We start from the raw sequence: 26,466 nt of genomic DNA on the forward strand, positions 1-26,466 counted from the left end.
GTTTTAATATGCGGGTCTGACATGGGATCATCCATAAGAAATTGGAGCTGGAGTAGGCCATTTGGCCCTTCAAACCTGCTCCATTCAACAAGATCATGATGATCGTCTACCTCAATTCCACTTTCCTGCACTATCCCCATATCCCTTAATTCCTTTAGTTCCCAAAAATGTATCGACCTCTGTCGTGAATATACTCAACAACTGAGCATCCACAGCTCTCTGGGGTAGAGGATTCCACGATTCACAACCCATTGAGTGAAGAAATTTCTCCTCATGGCCGCCCCCTTATTCTGAGACTGTGACCCCGTGTTCCAGAGATCCAGTATAATTGTCATCATTTGTACAAGAGTGCACAGGAGATATTTATATGCCCAATGTTGAGCTTCATTACTGTATTTTGTAGATGGGGTAAGGATGCATTAGTGAGGAAAGATGGCCATTATCGACACTGGCTATTGTATCACTCTACTTTAAATATAAGATGCAAGCAACCTACACTCTCAAAATTCAGATTGTAATTTTAAGTGGAAGTGCCTAAAACAACAATAACTTCCATTATGCAGTGCCTTCTACATAGCAAAATGTCCTAAAGTGCTTCACAGCACCCTGAGGAAAAATGGATGCCGAGCCAAAGGTGAAGAAAAGCTTGAGACAGACAGTCTGGTGCAGCTTCAGACAGTGGCCAAAGAGGGAGATGAGCACGGTGGCAAAGGCTGAAGATTATGGCTTCAGTCTTCCTAATAACTGGACATCGGACAAGCAGTCTGACAGCACACAGGAAGTGGAGGGATGAAGAGGTTGTGGTGGTGAGGTAGAGCTTGGTGTCATCAGTGTACGTATGGAAGCTGACTCCATGGGCTCGACTTTCCAAGCCCCGAGGAGGCGGGAGTGGAGGCGGGAAAATTGCAGAATCAGGGGGCAGGAACCCATCCCGCCCCCAACCCACCTCCGTGTCAATGTCCCAGGAGGCGGGTACCCAACCTGTGCTGGGAGCCGCCTCCCCGAGGCGGGAAGCAGATTAGTGCCAATTAACTGCCTGTTAACAGGTAGTTAACAAGCAGTTTTTTTGCCTAATCCCTATTTTTAGCCCTGAAGTGTGGGCTGTCCGACGGCTCCGAACCACGCCAAGTTAGCGAGGCGGACCGTCAGTCTGCAGGGGTTGGAGGGGTCGAGATGTCCGGTATGCAGGTGAGTGATGGGTGCATGTGTGCAGAGGTAAGTGTGTGAGGTAAGTGTAAAGTGTTTTAATAAGTTTTACTTACCTTTACTTTCTCCTGCAGGCTTCCTTCCTTCAGGTCTCGGGAGTCCCTCAGCTCACCGGCACAGAAAGCAGAATGGTCGCTGAACTGTCAAAAGCTGCAGCCTCTGCTTTCTGGTCTGGAGAGATCTCTAACTGAGTCTGAGTAGAAGGACTCAAGTTAGAAGACAGATTGTCAGTGTTTGACAGCTTCACAGAGCTGTCAAACGCTGATTTTTCATCTGTCAAAAGCTCTTGACAGATGAAATGTCAATCGCTGACGTCACCAGTAACCAGGTGTCCCTTAATTGGCCTGCTGAGCCTGCTGGGCGGGCTTAACAAGGTCAATCAAGGGAAAATAGCGTGGGTTGGCCACAAGTCGATGGAGGCGGGACTACAACCCAAAAAGTGAGAGTCCCGCCTCCAAAAGCTTCCCATTGACAAAATCGAGCCCCATGTCTCCAGAGAATATCGCCTAGGGGCAGCATGTAGACGAGGAAGAGGAAGGGGGGTAAGGATTGAGATTACTATGTGGAAGTGGGAAGAGAAGCCATTTCTGGAGATGCTCTGGCTACGATCGGATAAGTAAGTGTGGAACCAAGCGAGTGCAGTCCCCACCAAGCTGGACAATGGAGGATACATTAGCAAAATACTGCGGATGCTGGAAATCCAAAATAACAACAGAAAATGCTGGAAAAACTCAGCAGGCCAGGCAACATCCGTGGAGAGAGAAATAGAGTCAACGTTTCGACTCAAAACGTTGACTCTATTTCTCTCTCCACGGATGTTGCCTGGCCTGCTGAGTTTTTCCAGCATTTTCTGTTGTTATAATGGAGGATACATGTTGGAGGAGGATGGTGTGGTCGACCGTGTCAACGGCTTAGAGAAGTCAGTATACAAATACTGATGGTTGGCAGTTCAGAGACAGCCCTTCGTTTATAAATAAATAAATCACTCTAACAGTTGGTGGGCACTTGTTATATCTGAATATTTTTGGTCATTAACTGGAAGGTATTGGAATGTTGTAAAGTTTCTCCTCAAGTTGAATCCACATGTCCCAATTCAATGAGTGCAAGGACTGCTTTCCCTCTCCACCGCCTCCTAGTAGCTGCTTTTATAGCAGTGCTGAGAGAGCTGGGAGCACATGAATTCTCGGCTTGTGGGAAGGTGGAGGGAGGAAGAGCCAAAAGGAAAAACTAAAAACATGGGGCAAGATAAATGAGAGTACCGCCCCAACCTGGCTTGTTACTGGCTTTGGATTGCTGCTGTGAATGTGACCACGGAGCATGTAATGTAGCAGTTTCTGATAGCAGACACGGTACTGTGACACATACTAAGTGAGGCACTGGACAGAGAGTGTTGTGAGACATGAACACACTGTTCAGAAGACGTCAGCAGGAGTGAAGCGGGAGAGGGTTTTCAACATCAGATCAGCTGCGATGGTCCCGCCCTTATAAGGCTGGGAATTCCCTCGGAGCTGCTCTGGCTCCTACATGTGTAAATGTGCTCCCGGGTAAGTTACAGCCACGGAGCGGGTACAGCTTAGAGGAAATTCCCAGCCGTGGGCTTTACTCAGTTTTTTTTTTGCTAGCTATGGCTGTCCTTGACACCAAGATCACCGTGTGACTTTGAGCTGCAGTGAGACTGGGTTTGATTTCATTGTACAGTAAAAGGGGGTAGCACAGCCTGTGTGTGTATAGAACTTATATATCCCCACTGTATCTTAGGCAGTCCCTCGGAACCGAGGATGACTTGCTTCCACATTAAAAATGAGTTCTCAAGTGACTGATGAGTCCGATGCGGGACCTACAGTCTCTGTCACAGGTGGGGCAGACGATGGTTGAAGGGGCGGGTGGGTGGGGTGCTTGGGTTGACGTGCGCTCCTTGCGCTGCCTGCGCTTGGCTTCCGCTTGCTCCCGGCGAAGAGACTCGAGGTGTTCGGCGCCTTCCCGGATGCTTCTCCTCCACTTTGTGCAGTCTTGGGCCAGGGATTCCCAAGTGTCGGTGGGGATGTTACACTTTTTCAAGGAGGCTTTGAGGGTGTCCTTGAAGCGTTTCCTCTGCCCACCTGGGGCCCTCTTGCCGTGCCGGAGCTCCGAGTAGAGCGCTTGTTTTGGGAGTCTCGTATCGGGCATGCGGACAATGTGACCCGTCCATCGGAGCTGATTGAGTGTGGTCAAAGCTTCGATGCTGGGGATGTTGGTCTGAGCAAGAACACGGACATTGGTGCGCCTATCCTGCCAATGGATTTGTAGGATCTTGCAGAGGCAGCGTTGGTGGTACCTCTCCAGTGCTTTGAGGTGCCTGCTGTACATGGTCCATGTCTCTGAGGCATATAGCAGGGGGGGTATCACTGCTGCTCTGTAGACCATGAGCTTGGTGCCGGGTTTGAGGTCCTGGTCTTCAAACACTCTCTTCCTCAGGCGACCGAAGGCTGCACTGGCACACTGAAGGTGGTGTTGGACTTCGTCGTCGACGTCTGCCCTTGTTGACAGTAGGCTCCCAAGGTATGGAAAGTGGTCCATGTTGTCCAAGGCCTTGTCGTGGATTCTGATAATCGGGGGGGCAGTACTGTGTGGCGGGGGCAGTTTGGTAGAGGACCTTTGTCTTACAGATGTTTAGTATAAGGCCCATGCTCTCGCACGCTTCGGTGAAGGTGTTGACGATGGTTTGGAGTTCGACCTCCAAGTGAGCGCAGACGCAAGCGTCGTCTGCATACTGTAATTCGACGATGCAGGAGTGTCAAAATAACCTGGACCTATTTTCGTACTGAAGAAAACCTGTGCCAGTAGATACATTTCCATTTTATTCCATTCCCCTTCGTCTCCTCTCCAGAAGGTGGTTTGACTCTTTGTTGGATACAACTGCATAAGTGCCAGCCGTGCTGCAGTAACTTGCCTAATGGCCATTCTCCACGTGTTCAGCCTCAACAGTTAATGCCAGCAGGATATTCGACCGCGGGGTGGTGGCATCACAGGTGTCGTCGGCAGTGCTTTCAAGCAGCACTTACTCACCAATAAACTGCTCACTGATGCCCAGTTTGGGTTCCGCCAGGACCACTCAGCTCCCGACCTCATTACAGCCTTGGTCCAAACATGAACAAAGGAGCTGAATTCCAGAGGTGAGGTGAGAGTGACTGCCCTTGACATCAAGGCAGCATTTGACCGAGTGTGGCATCAAGGAGCCCTAGTAAAACTGAAGTCAATGGGAATGGGGGGAGGGAGAACTCTCCACTGGCTGGAGTCATACCGAGAACAAAGAAAGATGGTTGTGGTGATTGGAGGTCAATCACAGCCCCAGAACATCGCTGCAGAAGTTCCTAGGCCCAACCATCTTCAGCTGCTTCATCAATGACCTTCCCTCCATTATAAGATCAGAAGTGGGGATGTTCGCTGATGACTGCACAGTGTTCAGCGCCATTCGCAACTCCTCAAATAATGAAGCAGTCCTTGCCCCCATGCAGCAAGACCTGGATGACATTCAGGCTTGGGTTGATAAGTGGCAGGTAACATCTGCGCCACACAAGTGCCAGGCAATGACTATCTCCAACAAGCGAGCAAATAACCACCCCATGACATTCAACGGCATTACCATGGCCGAATCCCCCACCATCAATATCCTGGGGGTCACCATTGACCAGAAAATTAACTGGACCAGCCACATAAATACTGTGGCAACAAGAGCAGGTCAGAGGCTGGGTATTCTACGGTGAGTGTCTCACCTCCGACTCCCCAAAGCCTTTCCACCATCTATAAGGCACAAGTAAGGAGTGTGATGGAATACTCTCCACTTGCCTGGATGAGTGCAGCTCCAACAACACTCAAGAAGCTCGACACCATCCAAGACAAAGCAGCCCGCTTGATTGGCACCCCATCCACCACCTGAAACATTAACTCCCTCCACCACCGGTGTACCGTGGCTGCAGTGTGTACCATCTACAAGATACACTGCAGAAACTAGCCAAGGTTTCTTCGGCAGCACCTCCCAAACCCGCAACCTCTACCACCTAGAAGGACAAGGGCAGCAGGTGCATGGGGACACCACCACCTCCAAGTTCCCCTCCAAGTCACACATCATCCTGACTTGGAAGTATATCGCCATTCCTTCATTGTCGCTGGGTCAAAATGCTGGAACTCCCTCCATAACAGCACTGTGGGAGCACCTTCACCACACGGACTGCAACGGTTCAAGAAGGCAGCTCACCACCAGCTTCTCAAGGGCAACTAGTGATGGGCAATAATTGCTGGCCTTGCCAGCGATGCCCACATCCCATGAACAAATAAAAAAAACTGTAACTCACCTGGACATATATTCAAGTATGGCTTTTACTTCAGTCATTTGTTCCGTCCCAAAATAAACCACAGTGAGGTGAACTCTGCCATCCAGTCGAATACACACCTCCCTGCAATACACGTACAGAAAGAGAAGTCACTTCCAGCTCAACACACACACAAATCGTAGGCACCCTGCTGCATGGAAAGTATAAAAAACATTAAAAATACCAAAAAATTATATCTTCTTCACTTACGGAAAACATGCAATTCAACCTAAACGAAACCTATCAATTGTCCTGTGTCAGCCGTGGCTCAGTGGGTAGCACTCTCACCTCTCAGTCAGTAGGTTGTGGGTTCAAGTCCCACTCCGGGGACTTGAGCACATAATCCAGGCTGACACTACAGTGTCGTGGGAGTGCTGCACTGTTGGAGGTGCCCTCCTTCGGATGAAGACAAAACTGAGGCCCTGTCTGCCCTCTTAGGTTGTAAAGATCCCATAGCACTATTTGAAGAGGAGCAGGGGCATTCCCCCCCCCCCCCAGTTATTCAGTTATTGGAGGGGGGACAGAGAAGGATATTCAGTTATTGGAGGGGGACAGAGAAGGATATTCAGTTATTGGAGGGGGACAGAGAAGGATATTCAGTTATTGGAGGGGTTACAGAGAAGGATATTCAGCTATTGGAGGGGTTACAGAGAAGGATATTCAGTTACTGGAGGGGGACAGAGAAGGATATTCAGTTATTGGAGGGGGACAGAGAAGGATATTCAGTTATTGGAGGGGTTACAGAGAAGGATATTCAGTTATTGGAGGGGTACAGAGAAGGATATTCAGTTATTGGAGGGGTACAGGGAAGGATATTCAGTTATTGGAGGGGGTACAGAGAAGGATATTCAGTTATTGGAGGGGGACAGAGATGGGCCACATGGTTGATCCTAGGATTTAAGGGAATGACGTATGAAGAAAGATCGACTACCCTGGGTCTTTTCTTTCTTGAAAAGAGAAGATTGAGAGGGGCTATGACAGAAGTTGTTAAAATTATGAAAGGTTTGGATAAATAGGTTCCAAGTAAGCTTTTCTGGTGTGTACAGAATTTAAGCACAAGGCATCATATTTACAAATTAAGGACAAAAGAAAATGTGAAATGCAGGAGGAACTTCTTTTTGCTAAAAGGGTGGTGAGCATGTGGAACTGGCACGGGTGGTGGAAGAAGAAACCTTAATGGGTTTCAAGAGGAGCTGGACAGGTTCTTGTCAACAAATGGGATTCAGGGTTATTAGAAATAGGCCAATGGGACCCTGTGCATAGGTGGGCTAGATGGGCCAAACGTCTTCTCCTGCCTGAAACTGTGACTATGTCACTAAATCCAAAGCAAAAACAGAAAATTATGGACATACACCTCGGGTCTGACAGCGGCTGAAAGGAAAGGGGACAAGTGAATGTTTTTGTGTCTAGATCCTTCATGTGAACCAGAATCTGGGACTTGAAGTGAGCTCCTTTATGGGACGTTAACCTACCTTTTCACATCTGTCACAACGGACTGTGCATTCCCATCATTTTCAGTTCTCAATATTGGAAAACCATTTAATTTATAATGAAAAATCATTTCACTTATTTTAAAGTGACTCAGCTGCCACCGCAATGCTGTAAAATCCTTTTTAAAGAAACATAAATAATATTACTTAATCCAAATAGGCAAGAAATCAAATGATATATTTCTAAACCAAGACAGGAAATGGCCATTGGAGCCACTCGAATTACCACCAAAAGTGCGTTTCCAGTTAAACGACGCTTGTAAACGGAGCATGGTAAATAAGGTTCACAAACCATTGACACAAATTGCCACATGGGATTATGATAAAGTGGCAATAGTGACAGAAAAAGGATGGGGAACTATTTACTTGGTAAAGAGATTACATCGAATGTACAGCACAGAAAACAGGCCATTCGGCCCAACTAGTCTATGCCGGTGTTTATGCTGCAGACAAACCTCGTCCCACCCTATTTCATGTAACCCTATCAGCAAATCCTTCTATTCCTTTCTCACTGAAGTGTTTATCTAGCTTCCCCTTAAATGCATCTATGCTATTCGCCTCAACTACTCCATGTGGTAGCAGGTTCCACATTCTCTGAGTATCACATCACTGAATAGAAAAGCGAACACAATCTCTCCAGGCTGCGTCAGGCCCCATGTGAAAGCAGCTTGAAGGGACGAAGGCTGACCCAGGATATGCACTGTGATCAGTATCATTTTCTCTTTGATGTAGTTAGCGGAACCAGTCGAAAACGGGGCCCCATTCAGGCTCTAGACTGAATGTTGCCTTTTAAATATTATTCTGCGGAGGCTGATTTCAGACCGAATGGATTGAAATGGTGGAGCTATAACACAGCCTCACAGTTTGACAGTGTAGGTGACCCCCCAGTTAGACACGTTGACAGGTATGTGATTTATTTCCTTTCGCCAAGAACTAATTCATTTCCTCTCAGATAACCTGCGATGTAAGTTCATGTTGCTAAACAAGTTCTTCAATTAGGGCACAAGTAAAGTGATGGGTATCAAACCAACCCATGAGCAGACTGTTTCTATGACGATACCATAAACACCTCTTGGTTAGTGCCCTTCCCTCCCCTTGGACAAGTTGGAGCTGTGAAGGAATAAGCCATATAACTTATTCAGAAAAATACACTATCTTATGAAAGAATTCTGGCCTAATGAAAACATGACAAACTGGGTTTGGAAATTTAGAAACCTAACTATAAAATAGCTAGGAAAGAATTCTGGCTATTGAGATAAGATAGGTTGTTGACCCTGAATAAATAACCTTATTGAAACAGAAGGTGCATGGCTCTGACAGGCTGACCTTTGGGAACAAAACAATGGTCCATACTGGATTAAGGTGTTTTAATTTAAACTTCGTAAAGATGGCACATAAGATAAGGAACATCTGCCCTCGTAAAAATGACATAAGATAAGGAACACCTGCCCTTCACACCGTTTTTATGGTCAACCCAGAACACTTGGAGATGATACAAGATTCTGGAATATTACAAGCTGATGTAACAGTAAGAATTGCAGAGGTCGCCAGAAAGATGAATAGGGGTAATTAACTTGCATCAGCAGAAACTTTAAAGGAAATACCATTGAAAAAGGGTATAAATATTGAACTCTCAAATGGGATATCAGACTCGCTTTAATGTGGTCTCCAACTCTTTGCACCCCGTGGATCAAAGGTATTTGATATTGATGGATGTCCTGTATAGAAGACTTTAAGAACTGTAATACTGTAGCGAAGTTAAGATTTAAAAGTAAGATTCTCTGTTAATAATAAAGATAGTATTTTTTCTCTTTTTAGAACTGTTACGTTGCGATTGACTGATTCACCAACTGTAAATTGCATGTCAGTTCTTTTAATAAATCTCTATATATTTTTAGAATTGTCTCACATAAGTCTTCTGTATCAATAACTCGTGAACTGAATCTCTGTATACTCTTTGGTGAAGAGTTACATTTCTGGGGGAGATCTCCGGACCCTCATAATATCCAGAGCGTTACAGTCTAGCTAAACTTATTAAAAGCGCTATCTGGAGGACGGTAACATTCTTGGGTTGCTCCTTTCCTTTAGGGAGAGATTGCCCGGACCTTTAGGCCCAGTTAAGCGTCTTTAGGGTTTGGCTACCTCAAACTTTAGTTGAAAGTGAATGTCTGAGAAATACGCCTGATCTGGGATAGCTTCAAAGGGGCTAGGACTAGTAAATATCCCTTCAGTGCCATGGGGCATTTAGCCAAGAACTAATTTAACAGATTCAAAGGAAATCTCCACCAGGCCTGCAAAGAACTGGGAGAACGATACGAGGATGAGGGGAGAAAATAGAAAGAGCGAGGATGGGAGGGAGGAAGAGAGGGAGACAAGGAGTGAGAAGGCGAGAGAATGGAGAGAGAGGGAGAGGAAATGAAAGAGAGAGAGGGATGGAGAGAAAGAGAGAGAGGTGGCGAGAGAGCATGGGGAATGGAATTCCTTTCTCTACCGGTGATTGACAGCTTCTTACCCAAAGAGTGATAACTGCAACTCAAAATATTACTTGCCCCCTCCAAACAGGGTAGAAAATAGATTGGACTGTCAAATTCAGCAACCGCTCGCTGCTTAAAGTCCAATATTCAAATAACAGTCAACTAAAATACAAAAAAAAAAATCACAAATCTTAGTAACGGTTTAATTTTTCAGGAAGGGGGCCTGTGACACTCCCAAAGGCACTGGTTCTTTACTGGGGTCCGATCCATTTGTATTGCCAGCTTAAAGGGTTAAATTATGAGGACAGGTTGCATAAACTTGGCTTGGGTTTAGACGGTTAATCGGTGATCAAATTGAGGTGTTTAAAATAATAAAGGGATTCGATCCTCTGGTGAGGGAGTCCAGAACAAGGGGCACAATCCCAAAATTAGAGTCAGGCCATTTAGGAGTGAAATCGGGAAGCACTTTTTCACACAAAACGTGGCGGAAATCTGGAATTACCTCCCCCAAAAGGTTGTGGATGCTGGGGGTCAATTGACATTTTTAAGACTGAGATCGATTATTTTTGGTTAGGTAAGGGTATCAAGGGATATGGAGCAAAGGCAGCTAAAATGGAGTTGAGATACAGATCAGCCATGATCCAACTGAATGGGCCGGAACAGGCTTGAGGGGCTGAATGGCCTAGTCCTGTTCCTATGCTCTTCCAGTACCTCACCCATGTGGCCGTCCTTCACGTGTGAGCCGAGGCAGTGAACGCTGGCGGGTTATCGAGGGTGATGGCGGGGTTACCTAGAGCAACGGAGGGTTACCAAGGGCGACGGAGGGTTATCGAAGGCGATGACGATCAGGAGCAGGAACACTGACTGATTTTTTCCCTCCGTAGCGCCAGGATACTGAGGCCAAATGTCTGACATTACTGTCACCCCAGGGATGGAACCGGCGACCTTTTGATCTGTACAGCAATCACCCCCTGAATCCTCCGGGGAGTGTTTACTAATTTATAAATCGTGATGATGAGCTGATTTATTTGTACTGCCAGATGCAATATCTAACACAAGATAAGGCATCTTGTTGTTGCATTCTGCTTGCTTTACAGACACAGTGAAGCAGGTAGCTGTGACACAGATTGCTAGATGCTTCGTTCATGAACAGAAAATCCTCACACGGGCGCAATTCCTTCACATTAAGAAATAAAGAAGGAATAAATTGTGTTTACATCGGGCCTTCCATGACCTCAGGATGTCCCAAAGCACCTTACAGCCAATGAAATACTTTCGAAGTGTAGTCACTGTTGTAATGTAGGAAAACGCGGCAGTCAGTTTGCACACAGCAAGATCCCACCAGTAGCAACGCGATAATGACCAGGTCATCTGCTTCTTTTTTTGTGATTGTTGGTTGAGGGATAATTATTGGCCAGGACACTGGAAGAATTCCCCTGCTCTTCTTTAAAAATTGCACCCGGGGATCTTTTATGCCCACCTGAGAGGGCAGACTGAGGGCCTCAGTTTAACGTCTCCTCCGAAAGACGGCACCCCTCCGGCAGTGCTGGGGTCTCAGCCTGGTATTTACATGCTCAGGTCCCTGGAGTGGGACTTGAACCCACAACCTTCTGACAGAGGCGAGAGCGCTACCCACTGAGCCACGTAGCACAGAGGTTCTGTGCGAGCTAAAATGGAAAGCATTTCACAGCTGATGAGGTGCTTTTGTGAGCTTAGTGCCACAATCGAGAAAGAGCTGAAAGTAGCCCGAACAGGAGCTAAGTGACCAAGTGGGACCGAAAGAGCTTTTATTCATTCTTGCAGGCTTTGCGAGTCCGCAACACATTTTGCCACAGCAACAGCGAACCTTTATATCTCTAGTGATGAATGACGGGTTAGAAGGCAAGCTTAGTGGCTTGTAAAACATGGCCCTGGCAGTAACTTGTACCCTGACAGGTGAAGCCTTGTCAAACCTCGGCCTATAACTCCTTCCTCCATCAGTCAGCATTAGGGACGTTAAATCCCTCCGCAGACACATGAGGTGCAGGTGTCCCAATTTATTTTGCCTTCAACCCTCTTTGAACAGAAAGAGAAATGCGTCCCGAGTATCTAAAGTCCTCCACAGGATGTCTGCAAGTAATTAAACAATTAAGTAGCGTAAGCCTTCCCTTAACCCTCTGAATGCTGATGGGACATCTGTGCCTCGTTACTGAACTGCAGGCAAAGCTGCTTCAGTTCAAATTTCCAAATGCAACGTTCAGAACCAACAAGGCCCCAAAGTAAAGCTTTGCCTCTCAATTGAAACAGGGAAAAGGCTGTTTGAATTTGCACTTTTCCTTAAAAAAAATAAAGCCCCTTTACTATTCTTTAGTGACAATAATGCGATGGCATGAGTTTCATTTAAGCTTTTTGGACCCTATTTGGACACATCATAAAAGCTATGCTGTAAAGAGACAATGAAGCATCACACTTGTAAAAGGCACTAAGTACAAGATGGATATTCTGGGGCATTCAAATAGCATCTCAAAAGAAATTGGATGGGCTGGGTGTAGGTTTGGGGAGAACCCACGCGTGTGCGAAGCTTAGTTCCTGACGGCTGCCCTTTTCATTCCTAAATAGGGTATCCACATTACGTCAGAGTCAGAGTGGAGACAGCTGTTCGAATCATGACATGCTATTATAATCAGTGCAAACCCTACACTTGCTCTCCCTCATTGAACTGTATACCAAGTTGCTGACGCCCTGCTGGATGAGGTCATTGCGTGGTGGCTTCCCAGCTGTTTGCAGTGAGCTCTAATATTCATAGTATACATCAAGATAATGAGTGTGTAGGGCTCACTGCCCATTACACTGTAAATCGCTGTCAAATACACAGCTTTACATCTGGAGCCCATCTTATGATCAATGAACTGGTTACTTGGCTGAAGCAATGCAATTCACATCCTTGTTTTCAAATCCTTCCAAGGCCTCATCCCTCCCTATCTCTGCGCTCCTCCAATTCTGGCCTCTTAGACATCCCTGATTTTCATCGCTCCACCATTGGCGGCCGTGCCTTGAGCTGTCTAGGCCCTATGCTCTGGAATTCCCTCCCTAAACCTCTCCGCCTCCCTCCTCCTTTAAGATGCTTCTTAAAACCTACCTCTTTGGTCAAGCTTTTGGTCGCCTGTCCTAATATATCCTTACGTGGCTCGGTGTCAACATTTGTTCTCTAAAACTCTCCTGTGAAGTGCCTTGAGATGTTTTACTATGTTAAAGGTGCTATACAAATGTAAGATGTTGTTATTGAAGTTGATTTTATTTTTCCAATTTATAAGATAAAATAGAGCTGCCTCGCATGGCTCAGAGTAAAGTCATTAGTGCAGAAATTCCGATCCCTACGGGTGTGTACGCGCTGTGTACTCACCTGTAGGGACATCAGAAATGCCGGTTTCAGGCATGCACTGCACATGCGCTGGAAATCGGCATTTCCGATCTGTCAAGAAAGCTCTTGACAGATCCTCCGGCTGCCCTGGAACAGGGCCTCTGCGGGCGGAGAGTTCCGCTTTTCGGAGACCCTCCGCCTGCAGAAAACACTTACAATTCTTGCGCCTGGTAAAAGCAGGCATAAGGCCTGCTTTTACCAGGATAAGAGTTGAAAAAAGTAGAAAAAAAAAAAATTTCCACTGATTTATCATTTAAAAATACTTTAAAGAAAGGTAAGTTTATTTTTAGCCCCATTAAAAACATTAATTATTTTTTTCAAAAGTTTAAATTTTTGTTTAAAATAGTTAACTTATGTAATTTCAAGTCATTTTAAAAATGTGATTTAAAAAAAAATGTATTTAAAGTTTTACTATGTTTTGGGGGTGATCTCCATTCATATACCTGTATTTGACAGGTCTTCCTGTCAAGTGTATGAAGGGAGATTCCCTTCTTTGATTGACTCCCCATGGCCCACGTGATCCCAGGGACGCTGCGAACCGCCTGCGCCTCTGGGATACGTGGGCCCTGCGCACCGGCAGTTTGGAGAGGCCCAGTATCGGAACTCTGCACCTCCCGGGAGCCCTCCGGTCTTGGCGCAGATTTTTCCAGATCGCAGCCCTCCGCCCGCGGGAGGCCTGCGATCGGAATTTCTGGGCCATTGTCTCTGGGCTACACTGACTAGGGAGGTCCCAAGGTCCGTGCTGCACTGGCCGATCTCAGCTGGCGCAGATGTTGGGCACTGCAGTTGGCCTTGGGCTGGGAAAGGGAGAATTGTTCAGAGTTCCCCTACTCTCGATCACTTTCGGCCCTGCTGGGAGCTTGCGCCTGGACGCTGGGTGAGGACAGAGCGCGGCTCAGCTGTTACGTCCTCCATCAACAAAAGGTCCGCTGGCGCTCACCGTCAAGGCCCATCGGAATAACGGCCACTTGGAGGAGGTACTGGAGTGCGGATGCTGTCTGTGGATCTGTGCTACAGTGAGGGAGCTAGTGCCTTCAGCAGAGGTGCCAACTGGAGAAGAAAGTTTGCAAATGGGCTCCCACCTCTCAGTAGGTTTATCCAGTGAGTAGTTGAGTCATAAAAACCAGCAAGCCCCTGCCTCAGCACATCTGCTGCTGAAACCCTCATCCAAGCCTTTTTCACCTCACTAGACACTCCTTAAAACCTACCTCCTTGACCATGCTTTTGATCACCTGTCCTAATATCTCATGTGGCTCAGAGTGAAATTTTGACTGATAACGCTCCTGTGTTGCACCTTGGGACGTTTTACTATGTTAAAGGCACTATATAAATGCAAGTTGCTGCTGTTGTTGTTGATCTCAGCGGGGCAGTAGGATGACTACAATTGGCCTCGATGGCCTGGGTTAGAAAGGGAAAATTCCTGCTCCCGATAGCAGTTCAGCGATCCCTGCTGGAACAGTGCATTTGGATTTGACTGGGGAGCAGGTCTGGCTAGGTTTTGGTGGCCTCAATGGCCAAAGAGCCTTCTGGCATGTACTGTTAATGCACACGGTTAAATACTGGCAACTTTGGGCAAAGGTAAAGTGAGTTCCTGTTGTATTGCTGGTGTTGGTGTTACCTGTAAATTCTACCAGGACATTTCAATTCAAAGCCGCACAGTCTCCTCAGCTCCTTATTACATACTGTTTAGTCCTTTTTTCATATTTCTAGTCCTTACTAGCAGATAACTCAAGGCCCAACGGCAGATGGCCAAGAGTCTGATCTGAGATTTTTGCGTTTTAATTTGTGAAATGCATTTCCCTCCTTGCAATCGTAAGAATCCCCAAACCTCTGTTTTGTTTCCTGCTAAAAGTCAAGTCAGGAGATGTACACACTTCACATTCATTGTATCAGCAGGGCAGGGAAGAGATACAAGTCCATCTCGGGGCCCGATTTTTTTGCTGAGGAAACAACAGGAAACTTGTTTTGCTTTTCAAATTTGGGAAGAAATCAGCCTTTACTCATCCGCCATTCGAAAAAAACAATCCTGGATTCGATAGTGAAAAGTCGACAAAAAGATGATTTTAATGATCTTTAAAAGTAACCAATTAGAAGAGTAAAAAATACCGAGACTTAACAATAATAACGAACAAGTCTGGCTCTCAGATTATAGTAGCCACAACACACAGAGACCGAATGGTTGCAATCTCTATGACATATTACAAACATGTTCAACTGTGTAACTGCACACTTTGTCTCTTAGGTCAAGTGCTGTTCTCCCATTCTAAAGGTCACGAGTTTGAGGCCCCTCATCACTCAAACCCCTGCAACTAGATAGATAGATTCTGTCAGTTTAAGCCGGGTCGCTAAGATGGAGTGCTGTGCGAAGGCAAAGTCATTTTCATTCTGACAGAAGGCAACAAAAAAAATGGCATTGCCCTTCACAATGTACCTGAATTAAGATTCAAGGTCCAAGGCTTAAGAGGAGAGAGGGAGAGAGTGAGTTATGGTAGCTTTACACAGAGGTTGGGGGTGTATATATCTTGTCAGGAGTTGATCAGGAGCTTTCAGGAAATATAGCATGTCAAGGCTGCACGAACATCTGCAGCTAATTTGGCACGCGTGCACATTTATTCTCCTCCACTTCTATTATTTTTTTCCCACAACAGCTGAAGAGCCACCATCTCCCGCATTAAAGAAGCCACAATCATCAAGTGCTTATATTCCTGCCCGACTAACAGAAGCAGAAAGGCGTATAACAATGATGTTCAGCCAGCCTGGTAAGGGTAGGCCTGGTTACCTTTAATCGCTGATACTGGGCCGTAAACTTAAGACATTTGCAAAGAAAGATCCAACAACCTTTCAGTCGTAGCGGCCTACGCGAGAGGCGGGGGGGCCTTGGTTTTAGGAGGTCAGCACCATTTTTGAGGTTTGGCTTTTAACCTTTCTTGTCTGGTCTCCTGCAAGACTTGCAGGATATACCGTAAACAAGGGTTACTGCGTCCGACACGATTAATACCCAGGAGGGGTGGGATATTGCCTTGGATGGTGACTGAAAGTTTGCAGGTTGATTGCCTCAGCATAAAAAACTGAAAGGAAAATCTGTGTACAAGAACAAGTTTACTTTCGCTCGATAAATGTATATTTTAGATTTTGTTCACATTGATTAGAAATTACATTTTTTAAATACCCCAACCCTCACAATGGGGCGGTGACACTGACTGCCACACATCGGCTCTCAGTACCACACAGCAGGGGGTGGGTGCAGTTTGCAGTCCAGTTTAGCTCCTGACCCGAGCCAGGTCAAGCGGGAGACACCGATAAAAGGCTGCCAAAGCTCGCTGCATGAGGGAGAGGCAAGTGCGAGGGAGAGGCACTCCAGGGAACTCTCGGGAGCCTCCTGCTGGCCAGTAACAGGGTGCAGGCAGAGTGCTGCTGCCCTCTCGAATGCAATGCGTCAGCGAAGATAAATGAAGAAATGTAGGGGAAAAAATGACCCAAGAAAATACCCTACAGGACAAAATAAAGTTGAAGGCATTCTCATTGGACACTGGCAGGGCTCAATGGCAAACACCCTCCTGCTCTAACTCTCTTAGCAACAGAGAGAGCGAGACTCAGGAAAGACTACTGAGGCATAAACTTACTCCAACCTCTGCCGCACTCTGAAACTAGTGTTACCTACAACGGTAAGGAACTGGTTTAGAGCATGCAGCAGGCTGGGGGAGACCAGCAACGTAACCGCATCTCCCTTAACCGCTCCGTTTTACAGAGCCACATTTAGGTAGCCAGAAGGGGGACTCTGAGGAACGAGGGGTATCAGAGGCTTTAGGTGAGGCATCAGCAGATGTGTCCAAACCCCCGAGTGGCAGGTCATAAGGAAATGCATCGAACCATGAATTGGAGGCCTGGTGTTGGTTCTGACTACTTGAATCAATTCTCCTGCTGGTAGTGTATCAAGACCGGCTGGGAAAGGTGTGGGCTTCAGACTAACCCAACCTCTTAAGGTGCAGTATTGAGTGGAATGTAATCAGAGATGGGCAGTGTAGGGGAAAAGGGTAAGGACAGAAACAAACGCAAAACTGGCTCGGTTCTTAAAACCCGTATTAGATCGACAGTGGTAAAAGGGTCTTACCTTAATGACACTGTCTCTATTCACAGTAGGACCACTGCTGATTAGCTCAGCCAGCTGGTAAATTAGCTATGGCATGCACTGATCAATTAACAACAAGCACTTGAGGTTAGAGAAGAAAGATCAGCTTCTTTAATATCTTGTTAATCCAACTGGAATGAACAGGCAGTAGTTGTTTGTTAATGGTGGCAGGCACTGAGCCAGATTGAGACGCCCAGTGCTTTAACTTACTGACATGCAGAGCTTTGACCCGCGGAGTCCGCTACACACAGGTGCTGATGAAATAAACTGAGGGAATCTTTCCTTTGTGGTCTGCAAAAAAACTACATCCCCTCCCTTAGAAATAAATTTGTATAGCGCCTCTCCCAACCCCAGGACGTCCCAAAGTGCTTCACAGCCAAAGAAGTACTTTTGAAGTGTAGTCACTGTCGTTATGTAGGGAAACACAACAGCCAATTTGAGCACAGCAAGGTCCCACAAACAGCAATGAGGTAAATGAGCAGATTCCCCTGCTTTTTTTTTTAAAGTGATGTTGGTTGAGAGATAAATATTGACCACGACACTGAGGAAAACTCCCCTGCTCTCAGTCAAATAGTGCTATGAGATCTTTTATATCCACCTGGTTTAACGTCTCATCCGAAAGACGACACCTCCGACAGCGCAGCACTGTAATGTCAGCCTAGATTATATGCTCTAGTCACTGGGGTGGGACTCGAATCCATGGCCAGCTGACTCAGAGGCAAGAGTGGAGCCAAGGTTAACCCAACAGCCAGCATACACTGTTCACATGCCATGACATGCCTGGAGATCGTAACCAAACTGATTCTGCATGCCAGACTCGCTAATCTGTGTTCTGAGCCAGGCAGCTCGGAGGTACTCGGGTACACTGCTGGTGATTGATTACCCAGCCGGGCTCTTTGATGATACCTGGAATGGCTGGTTTGTAAAGTTCTTCCCACTCAGCTCCAGCAATCTCTGCACGCCAATAAGTAGGGTGATCTCGGCTGGGAGAAGCTTACCATAAAAGAAAGACTTGGATTATATCGCACCTTTCACGGCCTCAGAACCTCCCAAAGGGCTTTAGTCAATGAAGTACTCTTGAAGTGTAGTCACTGTTGTAGTGTAGGAAACGCAACAGCCAATTTGCACACAGCAAGCTCCGACAACTGCTTTAGTGATGGTGGTTGGGGGATAAATATTGGCCAGGACACCAGGAAGGACTCCCCTGCTCTTCTTCAAACAGTGCCATGGGATCTTTTATGTCCACCTGAGAGGACAAATGGGGCCTCAGTTTAAAATTTCATCCGAAAGACAGGGCCACCGACAGTGCCTAGCCCAGGTAGCGCTGTTTCCAAGCTGTGCGACCAGCCTGCTCCCAGACCATCAGAACTGACCCCAGAAGACACGAGCACTCCCACAGGTATAACTCTCCCCTTCTGTTCTTTCCTCCCTTTTGCAGGAAAGCGCTGCAGCCTCCTCTCAGCACCTCCCCGCTCGGTCTGGTTCAGATTGCGTACTGAGTGGAGAAAAGTTCCAACGTGTGTTCATCCCCACTCTACAGCTCGAAACATTACTGCACTAATACTCAGCACTACCACACTGCCAGTTTCCATCTCTCCAACTTCTCTTTCTTTTTGCCTCTTTTCTCTCTTTCTCTCTCTGTTCTCTTCTCTCCCTGCCCTCTCTTTCTCTCTCCCCCTCCCTCTCCCCACTCTAGCTCTTTCTCCCTCCCCTACTCTCTCTAATATTTTGTCATTCCCCTCTCGGTATTTTTCTCAGCTTTCCCTTTTGCCTTTCTGGCTCTACATTCCTTACCTGTAACAAGATTGTCCCCGTGTCAGCTGTGCCTCAGGCACAGCAGTCTTACCTCCAAGTCAGAAGGTTGTGGGTTCAAGTCTCACTCCAAAGACTTGAGCACAAAAATCTAGGTTAACACTCCACTGTTGGAGGTGTCGTCAGATGAGCCATTAAACCGAGGCCCTGTCTGCCCTTTCAGGTGGACGTAGATCCAATAGCACTATTTTGAAGAAGGGGAGTTCTCCCTGGTGTCCTGGCCAAGATATATCCCTCAACCAACATTTCTAATATAGACTATCTGGTCATTATCACTTTGCTGTTTGTTGGACCTTGCTGTGCGTAAATTGGCTGCCACGTTTTCTACATTACAACAATGACTACACTTCAAAAGTACTTCATTGGCTGTAAAGCGCTTTGGGACGTGCTGAAGTTGTGAAAGGTGTTGTATAAATGCAAGTCTTTTTTATGCCACCATACTAACACTTGTGTTGTCCCATTTGTAAGCGCATACCTGCCCTCCAGTCCATTACTATTTACATAATTATGGGTGAACGGGACTTGGTGCGAGTTAGGACACGGGCAGCCGAGTTTTGGAAGACCTCAAGTTTATGTAGGGTAGAACGTTGGAGGCCAGGCAGGAGTGCGTTGGAATAGTCAAGTCTAGAGGTACCGAAACGCCTCTCAAAGTCACAAATGACATCCTTTGTGACTGTGACAAAGGTAAACTATCCCTCCTCATCCTTCTTGACTTGTCTGCAGCCTTTGACACAGTTGACCACTCCATCCTCCTCCAACGCCTCTCCACCGTCATCCATCTGGGGGGGGGGGGGGGGGCACTGCACTCGCCTGGTTCCATTCTTATCTATCTAGTCGTAGCCAGAGAATCACCTGCAATGGCTTCTCTTCACGCTCCCGCATTGTTACCTCTGGTATCCCCCAAGGATCTATCCTTGGCCCCCTCCTATTTCTCATTTACCTGCTGCCACTTGGCGACATCATCCGAAAACACAGCGTCAGTTTCCACGTGTATGCTGATGACACCCAGCTGTACCTCACCATCACTTCTCTCGACCCCTTCACGGTCTCTAAATTGTCAGACTGCATGTCTGACACCGAGTTCTGAATGAGCAGAAATTTTCTCCAATTAAATATTGGGAAGAGTGAAACCATTGTTTTTGGTCCTCACCACAAACTCCATTCCCTGGCCACTGACTCCATCCCTCTCCCTAACATCTGTCTGAGGCTAAACTATACTGTTCGCAACCTTGGTGTCATATCTGACCCTGAAATGAGCTTCTGATCACATGCCCACGGCATAAGACTGCCTATTTCTATCTCCGTAATATTGCCCGTCTCCGCCTTTGCCTCAGCTCATCCGCTGCTGAAACCCTCATCCATGCCCTTGTTACCTCTAGACTTGACTATTCCAACGCACTCCTGGCTGGCCTCCCACGTTCTACCCTATGTAAATTTGAGGTCATCCAAAACTCGGCTGCCCGTGTCCTAACTCACACCAAGCACCCCTGTGCTCACTGACCTACATTGGCTCCTGGTTAAGCAAAACGCCTCGATTTCAAAATTCTCATCCTTGTTTTCAAATCCTTTTATGGCTTCGCCCCATGCTATCTCTGTAATCTCCTTCAGCCCCACAATGGCCCAAAGATTCTGCCCTCTTGAGCATCCCTGATTATAATCACTCAACCATTGGTGGCCGTGCCTTCTATTGCCTAGGCCCTAAGCGCTGGAATTCCCTCCCTAAACCTCTCCGCCTCGCTAGCTCTCTTCCCTCCTTTAAGACGCTCCTTAAAACCTACCTCATTGACCAAGCTTTTGCTCATCTGCCCTAATTTCTCCTCATGTGGCTCGGTGTCAATTTTTGTCTTATAGTACTCCTGTGAAGCACCTTGGGACCTTTTACTGCCTTAAGGCGCTATATAAGTACAAGTTGTTGTTGTTGTCATATTCTAAACTTTGCTCCTCTTTCTGAATAGTTTGCAAATAACAAGAGAAACGTGAGCTGGACTGAGGTAAGGGCTCTAAGCGAATTCTTCACACATAAACAGAGGTGCACAGGCTAGCAGAGCAGTTTCCCAGCGCATCATTTCAGGCCTTACTAGAAATAGAGTCAACTGTGAGGCCGAAGCAAACTGAAGAGTTGGAATCCACCATCACTCATCCCTTAGTCAGGAATGAGATGAACAGAAAGGAACAGGTTAAAGGCAAATTCAGGATTGATGGCAGCAAGCAATCCGGGAGCAGTGAGTGCTTAATATCGGGAACTCGGGCCATGTAATGGTGACAAAAACACTGGCGAGTTTAAAGCAAAAGAGGAAACGAACAACTAACAAAGCTGCAGCTCCTGTTGGCTTCAACACTGACCTCACCCTCCACCTCAAACTCTTCACCTTTACATAATGAAGATGAAGCATCCTTTCAACCAGTTCAAACCAGACACACCATGACCTCTCCACTAGCGCAAGGTGAAGGGGGTCATTATTTTTTTGTTGCAAATGCCAGGAAGACGTGTGTGAAACTCAAATGTCAACCGTGCGTCACGCCAACAGTTTGCAGTTATGTCCTCCCAGCTCTGCTGCATGAAACCTCTCCTCCCTGGGAGGAGCCTGGAAGAATTTTGCACACAACTGCAACATCAAGGCTGTACCCAACATGATGGGGCTCAGCAGAACTTCTCCAGCGCAGTGCCACAGGGCACATCTCCCACTTTACAGACCATCACAGCAGCCATTGACCCCTATTGGAGAGCAGCTCTGCTTTCGAAAGGAGGGCAAGCTGTTCACAGCAAATTGCTATGAAAAGTGTCAGCATGATTCATAGACAAAAGAGCCTGGAACTCCTAATTGCAGCCGTGGTTCAGTGGGGAGCACTCTCGCCTCCGAGTCAGAAGGTTGTGGGTCAAGTCCCACTCCAGAGACTTTGAGCACAAAATCTAGGCTGACACTACTGAGGGAGTGCTGCACCGTCGGAGGTGCCATCTTTCAGATGAGACCTTAAACCGAGGCCCCGCCTGCTCTCTCAGGTAGACGTCAAAGATCCCACGGCCCTATTTTGAAGAAGAGTAGGGGAGTTCTCCCCGGTGTCCTGGCCAACGTTTATCCCTCAGCCAACATAACAAAAACAGATTATCTGGTCATTATCACATTGCTGTTTCTGGGACCTTGCTGTGCGCAAATTGACTGCTGCGTTTCCTACATTATAACAATGGCTTCACTTCAAAAGTACTTTATTGGCTGCAAAGTGCTTTAGGACGCCATGAAAGGCGATATATAAATGCTAGCAATGTTCCCTTTAAGCCGCGCAGTGCTCTGCAGCTCCCACGCAGCCGGCTCACCGGCTTTTAAATAGGAAAAACCACGCCTGTGCGGTATTTTGAATGGGCCGTGCAGCCCCTTAAAGGAGCCGCGCACCCAAAAAGAAATTAACGGGAACATTGAATGCAAGTCTTTCTTTTTATCTTTGAATTCTTTTAAACATAAGTAAGATGACAAATAATCTCCAGACACTGTAAACAAACCAAATAAACATCCGCAGGTCAGAAAATGCAGCAAATTGGACACCGTCCTACTAAACACCCATATGTAGACTATCCTGGCACAGAAGCTGCTCTCTCTCTCTCGTGTGCAGGTGGCATGCTGGGCTTTCTCTCATTTCCCTCCCGGCCATTGTCCAGGAGGCTTCGAGAAGCCTCGGCTTAACAATTAGGCTAGAAGCCCACGTGGGAGCCATCTGTCACCCTCTCAGCCTGCGGTCCCCTTTAGAACGAGACTCTCCACATCACACATGGCACAGCCTGGCATGGCTGGCATAACTCGTCCAGTGAGAGCCTGAGCGAGGGGTGGGGGGGGGGGGGAACCATCCTATCATCCAGCACAGTACGTCATTCTCAGCAAAACGACCGGATCACAGCCAAGCTCTGGGAACTAATTTCAGTCAGGATTAATTATCAGCCCATAGGAGAACTAAACCACCCTTTAGCAAAACCCATCTTGAGGGAATTATATATTTCTTATAAACTATTTACAAGTTTTATTTATGACTTGGCTTCATTTCATACATTTTATTATTCATTTAGTGGAGAAAACACAAATAAATTATAATTCTTAGCTCTAGTACTTCCAAACAGGAAAAAGTCTAATTGTTTACTAATGCAAAGATCTTGGGTATTTTCTATAAAATGATGTTAACACCCTGTAAATTTTGACTCACAGCAGAAAAAAAAACTTGACTAAAATGAGTCCATCTTGGCATCGATCAATAGATAAGTGACATAATTCATTGGGTGTTTAGTGCTAGTACGTAAATACTGCAAATAGTGTCATAAAATAGCCAGGCACCAGCACAAAGGCAAAAATACTGCTCCCAAAACAACTAGACCAAAGATCTGAGAGAGCCGATCATGGAAAGTGTCTGAAGCTGCCCTGGTCCTTGCAGCGACAGCTAAACAAACTAATGTACGGCAAAGCCGAGGTAACACGAGAGCAACCAGGAGGCCGGCCATTTACATTGCAGCTACTTGAAGCAGTTCTACACTGTTGTCTCCTCGCGCTCTGGAATCTGTCCCAGTTACATTGTGGGCAGGATTCAGAGCACTGAAGGGCAACTAAGAAACAACTGGCTGTGGGCAAGATTATACCAGCTCAGATGAACAGAGGATACTAGAGGAGGCTATTCAGCCCTGCGAGCCTGCTCCGCTATTCAATTAGATGATGGCTGATCTGTACCTCAACTCCATTTAGCCACCTTTGATCCATATCCCTGGATACCCTTACCAACAAAAATCTATCGCTCTCAGTCTTGAAAACTTCAATTGTCCCCCAGCATCCACACAGCCTGTTAGGGGGAGAGAGTTCCAGATTTCCACTGCCCTTTACGTGGAAAAAGTGCTTCCTGATTTCACTCCTAACTGGCCTAGCTCGAATTTTAAGATTGTGACCCCCTTCTTTTGGACTCCCCCACCAGAGGACATAGTTTCTCTTTATCTACCCTATCAAATCCTTTTATCATTATAAAGGCAACGATTAGATCTCCCGTCAACCGTCTAAACTCTAGGGATTACAAACGTTTATGCAACCTGTCCTCATAATTTAACACTTTAAGGTCCCTTTAAGTTGATTAAAGTCACAATCAGAACATTACGTTTCTCGGTTGAAGATCCGCCTCGATGTTGGGCCCTGTACAAAGTACAGACTGTGCTGCTGCCTCTGGCCATTTACATTCACCAAACGCAAAACCACCTCCAGAAGTGACTCATTTCCTGCAGTGCGACCAAGGGTGCCATCAGTGGCAGTGCCTCAAACTCACCTCGAAACAAGCCGAGATTAACAATCCAGTAGAATGTGAGTCCAAATCCCAGTTTGAGAAGTATCAGCAAAAGTGACCATGTAGTTAATGGACTGTTGAAAAAGCCCAAATGGTCCACTAAGGTCCTTTAGGGAAGAAAACCTACTGTCCTTACGCGGTCTGGCCTATGTGACTCCAACCCCACATCAACCTGGTTGCCTCTTAATTGCCCTCTGATGTAGCCTAGCAAGTCACTCAAACCGCGACAAAGAATCACGAACTACAGCAGGTCAAGAAGGTGGCCCACCATCACCTTCTCAGGGTAACTAAGGATGGGTAATACATTCTGGCCTCGCCAGTGACACCCACATCCAGAGAATTAAAAAAGAATCAGCAGGCTGGATTCATTTTGTTTTCTTCTCTATCTGCCAATTTTTTGCTAAACGCAGTGGATGCAGAAGGAAATCAAACAGAAGTGTTCTGAAAACAAACTATGGCACTGACACAGGCGGCAGGAAGCAGATGGACTCCAGCAAGATCCCTTTAGCTTATGACACCATAGTTGCATCTGTTCTGCTGTTCAGCTGCTGAATCAAAGCGTCTGGACAGGGCTTGGGTTTTTACAACAATCTAGCACTTTTCATTATCATGTCATTGCCAGTCCACCAATCACCAGAATGATCAAGTTCAATTTCACAACTTGCCATCATGGGATTTGAACGCGCAACCTCTGGGTCGCTAGTCCGACCGTATCCTCCACTTACAATCCATTGTACTTTCCCTTAAAGTTACAGTTGCAAATTTTGCCTCCACGCGAGATATTCTCTCGGGATCAGCCCACTCTCTCCCATAAGCATATCCCGTATCTTGACCATTACCAGTATCTGGTCATATGATCGATAGCGTGAACCAGTGGGAGTCCCTGCTATATGAAGTGGATACTGGAACCCCACACGCACTAACTCAATCTTCCCAAAAGAGCGCTGATTCCTGCTTGAGTGAGACGGGGCCGAGCGTAAATCAATAACTGGTTTATTTTACAATTGTTAAGTGAATGATCAGTGCAACATTTACAGTAAATCTCACTGTACTTTGACTTCAATCAGAGTCACTTTTCGGAACAAAGGCAACAAACATTTGGGTTAAATATCACTTTTCTGGTCAAGAGTTCCACTGATCCTGACTGATTCAACCTTAAGGAGGCCGTGCTCGCTCCTGGTCTGCCCCCCTCAACATATCTTTTCAAAACTGTCTTTGGCTAGTTGTCCCCTTTGCCCTTTTGCTCCATAGCTAAACAGGAAAATAGCAGTTTGACCTCTGACCAGCTCTGAACTCTCCCTATTCAGGGGTGGGCCAGTATGGCTGTCAATTAAACCCCCTGGGTGGGGGTCGCTCGGAAATATCCTGCTGTCCTCAAATGAATTGGACCATCCTGACACAATGGGGGGAGGGGGTGGGGGTTCGGCATTGAGTTGCAGCAGGTGATACTTCTGCCCTCCCCTTCATGTCCGCCCCAGGCCAGACCCACTTCCCCCCCATTAAGAGGGAGTCCCGCCAGTGAAAAGAGCAGAATGCCGACAGAAAGGCTTGCATTTATATAGCGCCTTTCACAACCTCAGGACGTCCCAAAGCGCTTCACAGCCAAGGAAGTACTTTTTGATGCGTAGTCACTGTTATAATGCAGGGAAACGTGGCAGCCAATTTGCGCACAGCAAGCTCCCACAAACAGCAATGTGACAAGCAACAGATAATCTCATTTAGTGGTGTTGGGTGAGGGATAAATATTGGCCAGAACACTGGGGAGAAGTCCCTTGCTCCTCTTGGAAAAAGTGCCGTGGGATCTCTTAGGTCCACCTGAGAGGACAGACATCAGTGCCACAGCACTGGAAGAGCCAGCGAGGGGCCGTGAAAGGGCAGAACATCAGAAAGAAAACTTGAGACTGAAGCCTTCAGAAGGTAAGTCTCCGAGGCTGACTGGAGGGAGAGGAGGCTGCTACAAGGCTCTCCTCCCTCTATTTGGGGAACTCTGGGCAGGTTGTGGCGTTTGTCTGCTACAATGGTCGGCTCCTTTAAGGGTACGTACTTCAACCTGCAGCTAGTTTATGGGTCTAAACCACAACAGAAACAGAAACAGAGCTGAACGTCTGAATACATTGGGATGTAACTCCCTCGGTAAGCCTTTTCTGGTGAACCAGTTAACATCCCTGCCATTGCTACTTTCATGAAGTCATTAACCAGGTTACTTTAACGAGGTGAGCAACCGTGTTAAAATGGTGCAGGCAAAAAGGAAACACATTAGACAATGAGCTAAAAGCAGTATTAACCTCTCTTCATTAGTCATGCA

At 46.7% G+C, this 26,466-nt stretch overlaps 1 protein-coding gene across 1 annotated transcript in view; it reads right to left on the reverse strand.

The window, feature by feature from the left end:
• csgalnact1a (chondroitin sulfate N-acetylgalactosaminyltransferase 1a) overlaps positions 1-26,466 on the reverse strand; it is a 106,856-nt gene that overhangs the window by 18,959 nt on the left and 61,431 nt on the right. The window contains exon 4 of the mRNA XM_086007337.1: positions 5,538-5,639. Within this exon, the coding sequence (XP_085863463.1) occupies positions 5,538-5,639 (102 nt within the window). The remainder of the gene's footprint in view (positions 1-5,537; positions 5,640-26,466) is intronic.

The sequence above is a fragment of the Somniosus microcephalus genome, chromosome 2 (genome assembly GCF_052327205.1).
Source record: "Somniosus microcephalus isolate GS21.2 chromosome 2, FLI_Smic_1.0, whole genome shotgun sequence".
NCBI lineage: Eukaryota > Metazoa > Chordata > Chondrichthyes > Squaliformes > Somniosidae > Somniosus > Somniosus microcephalus.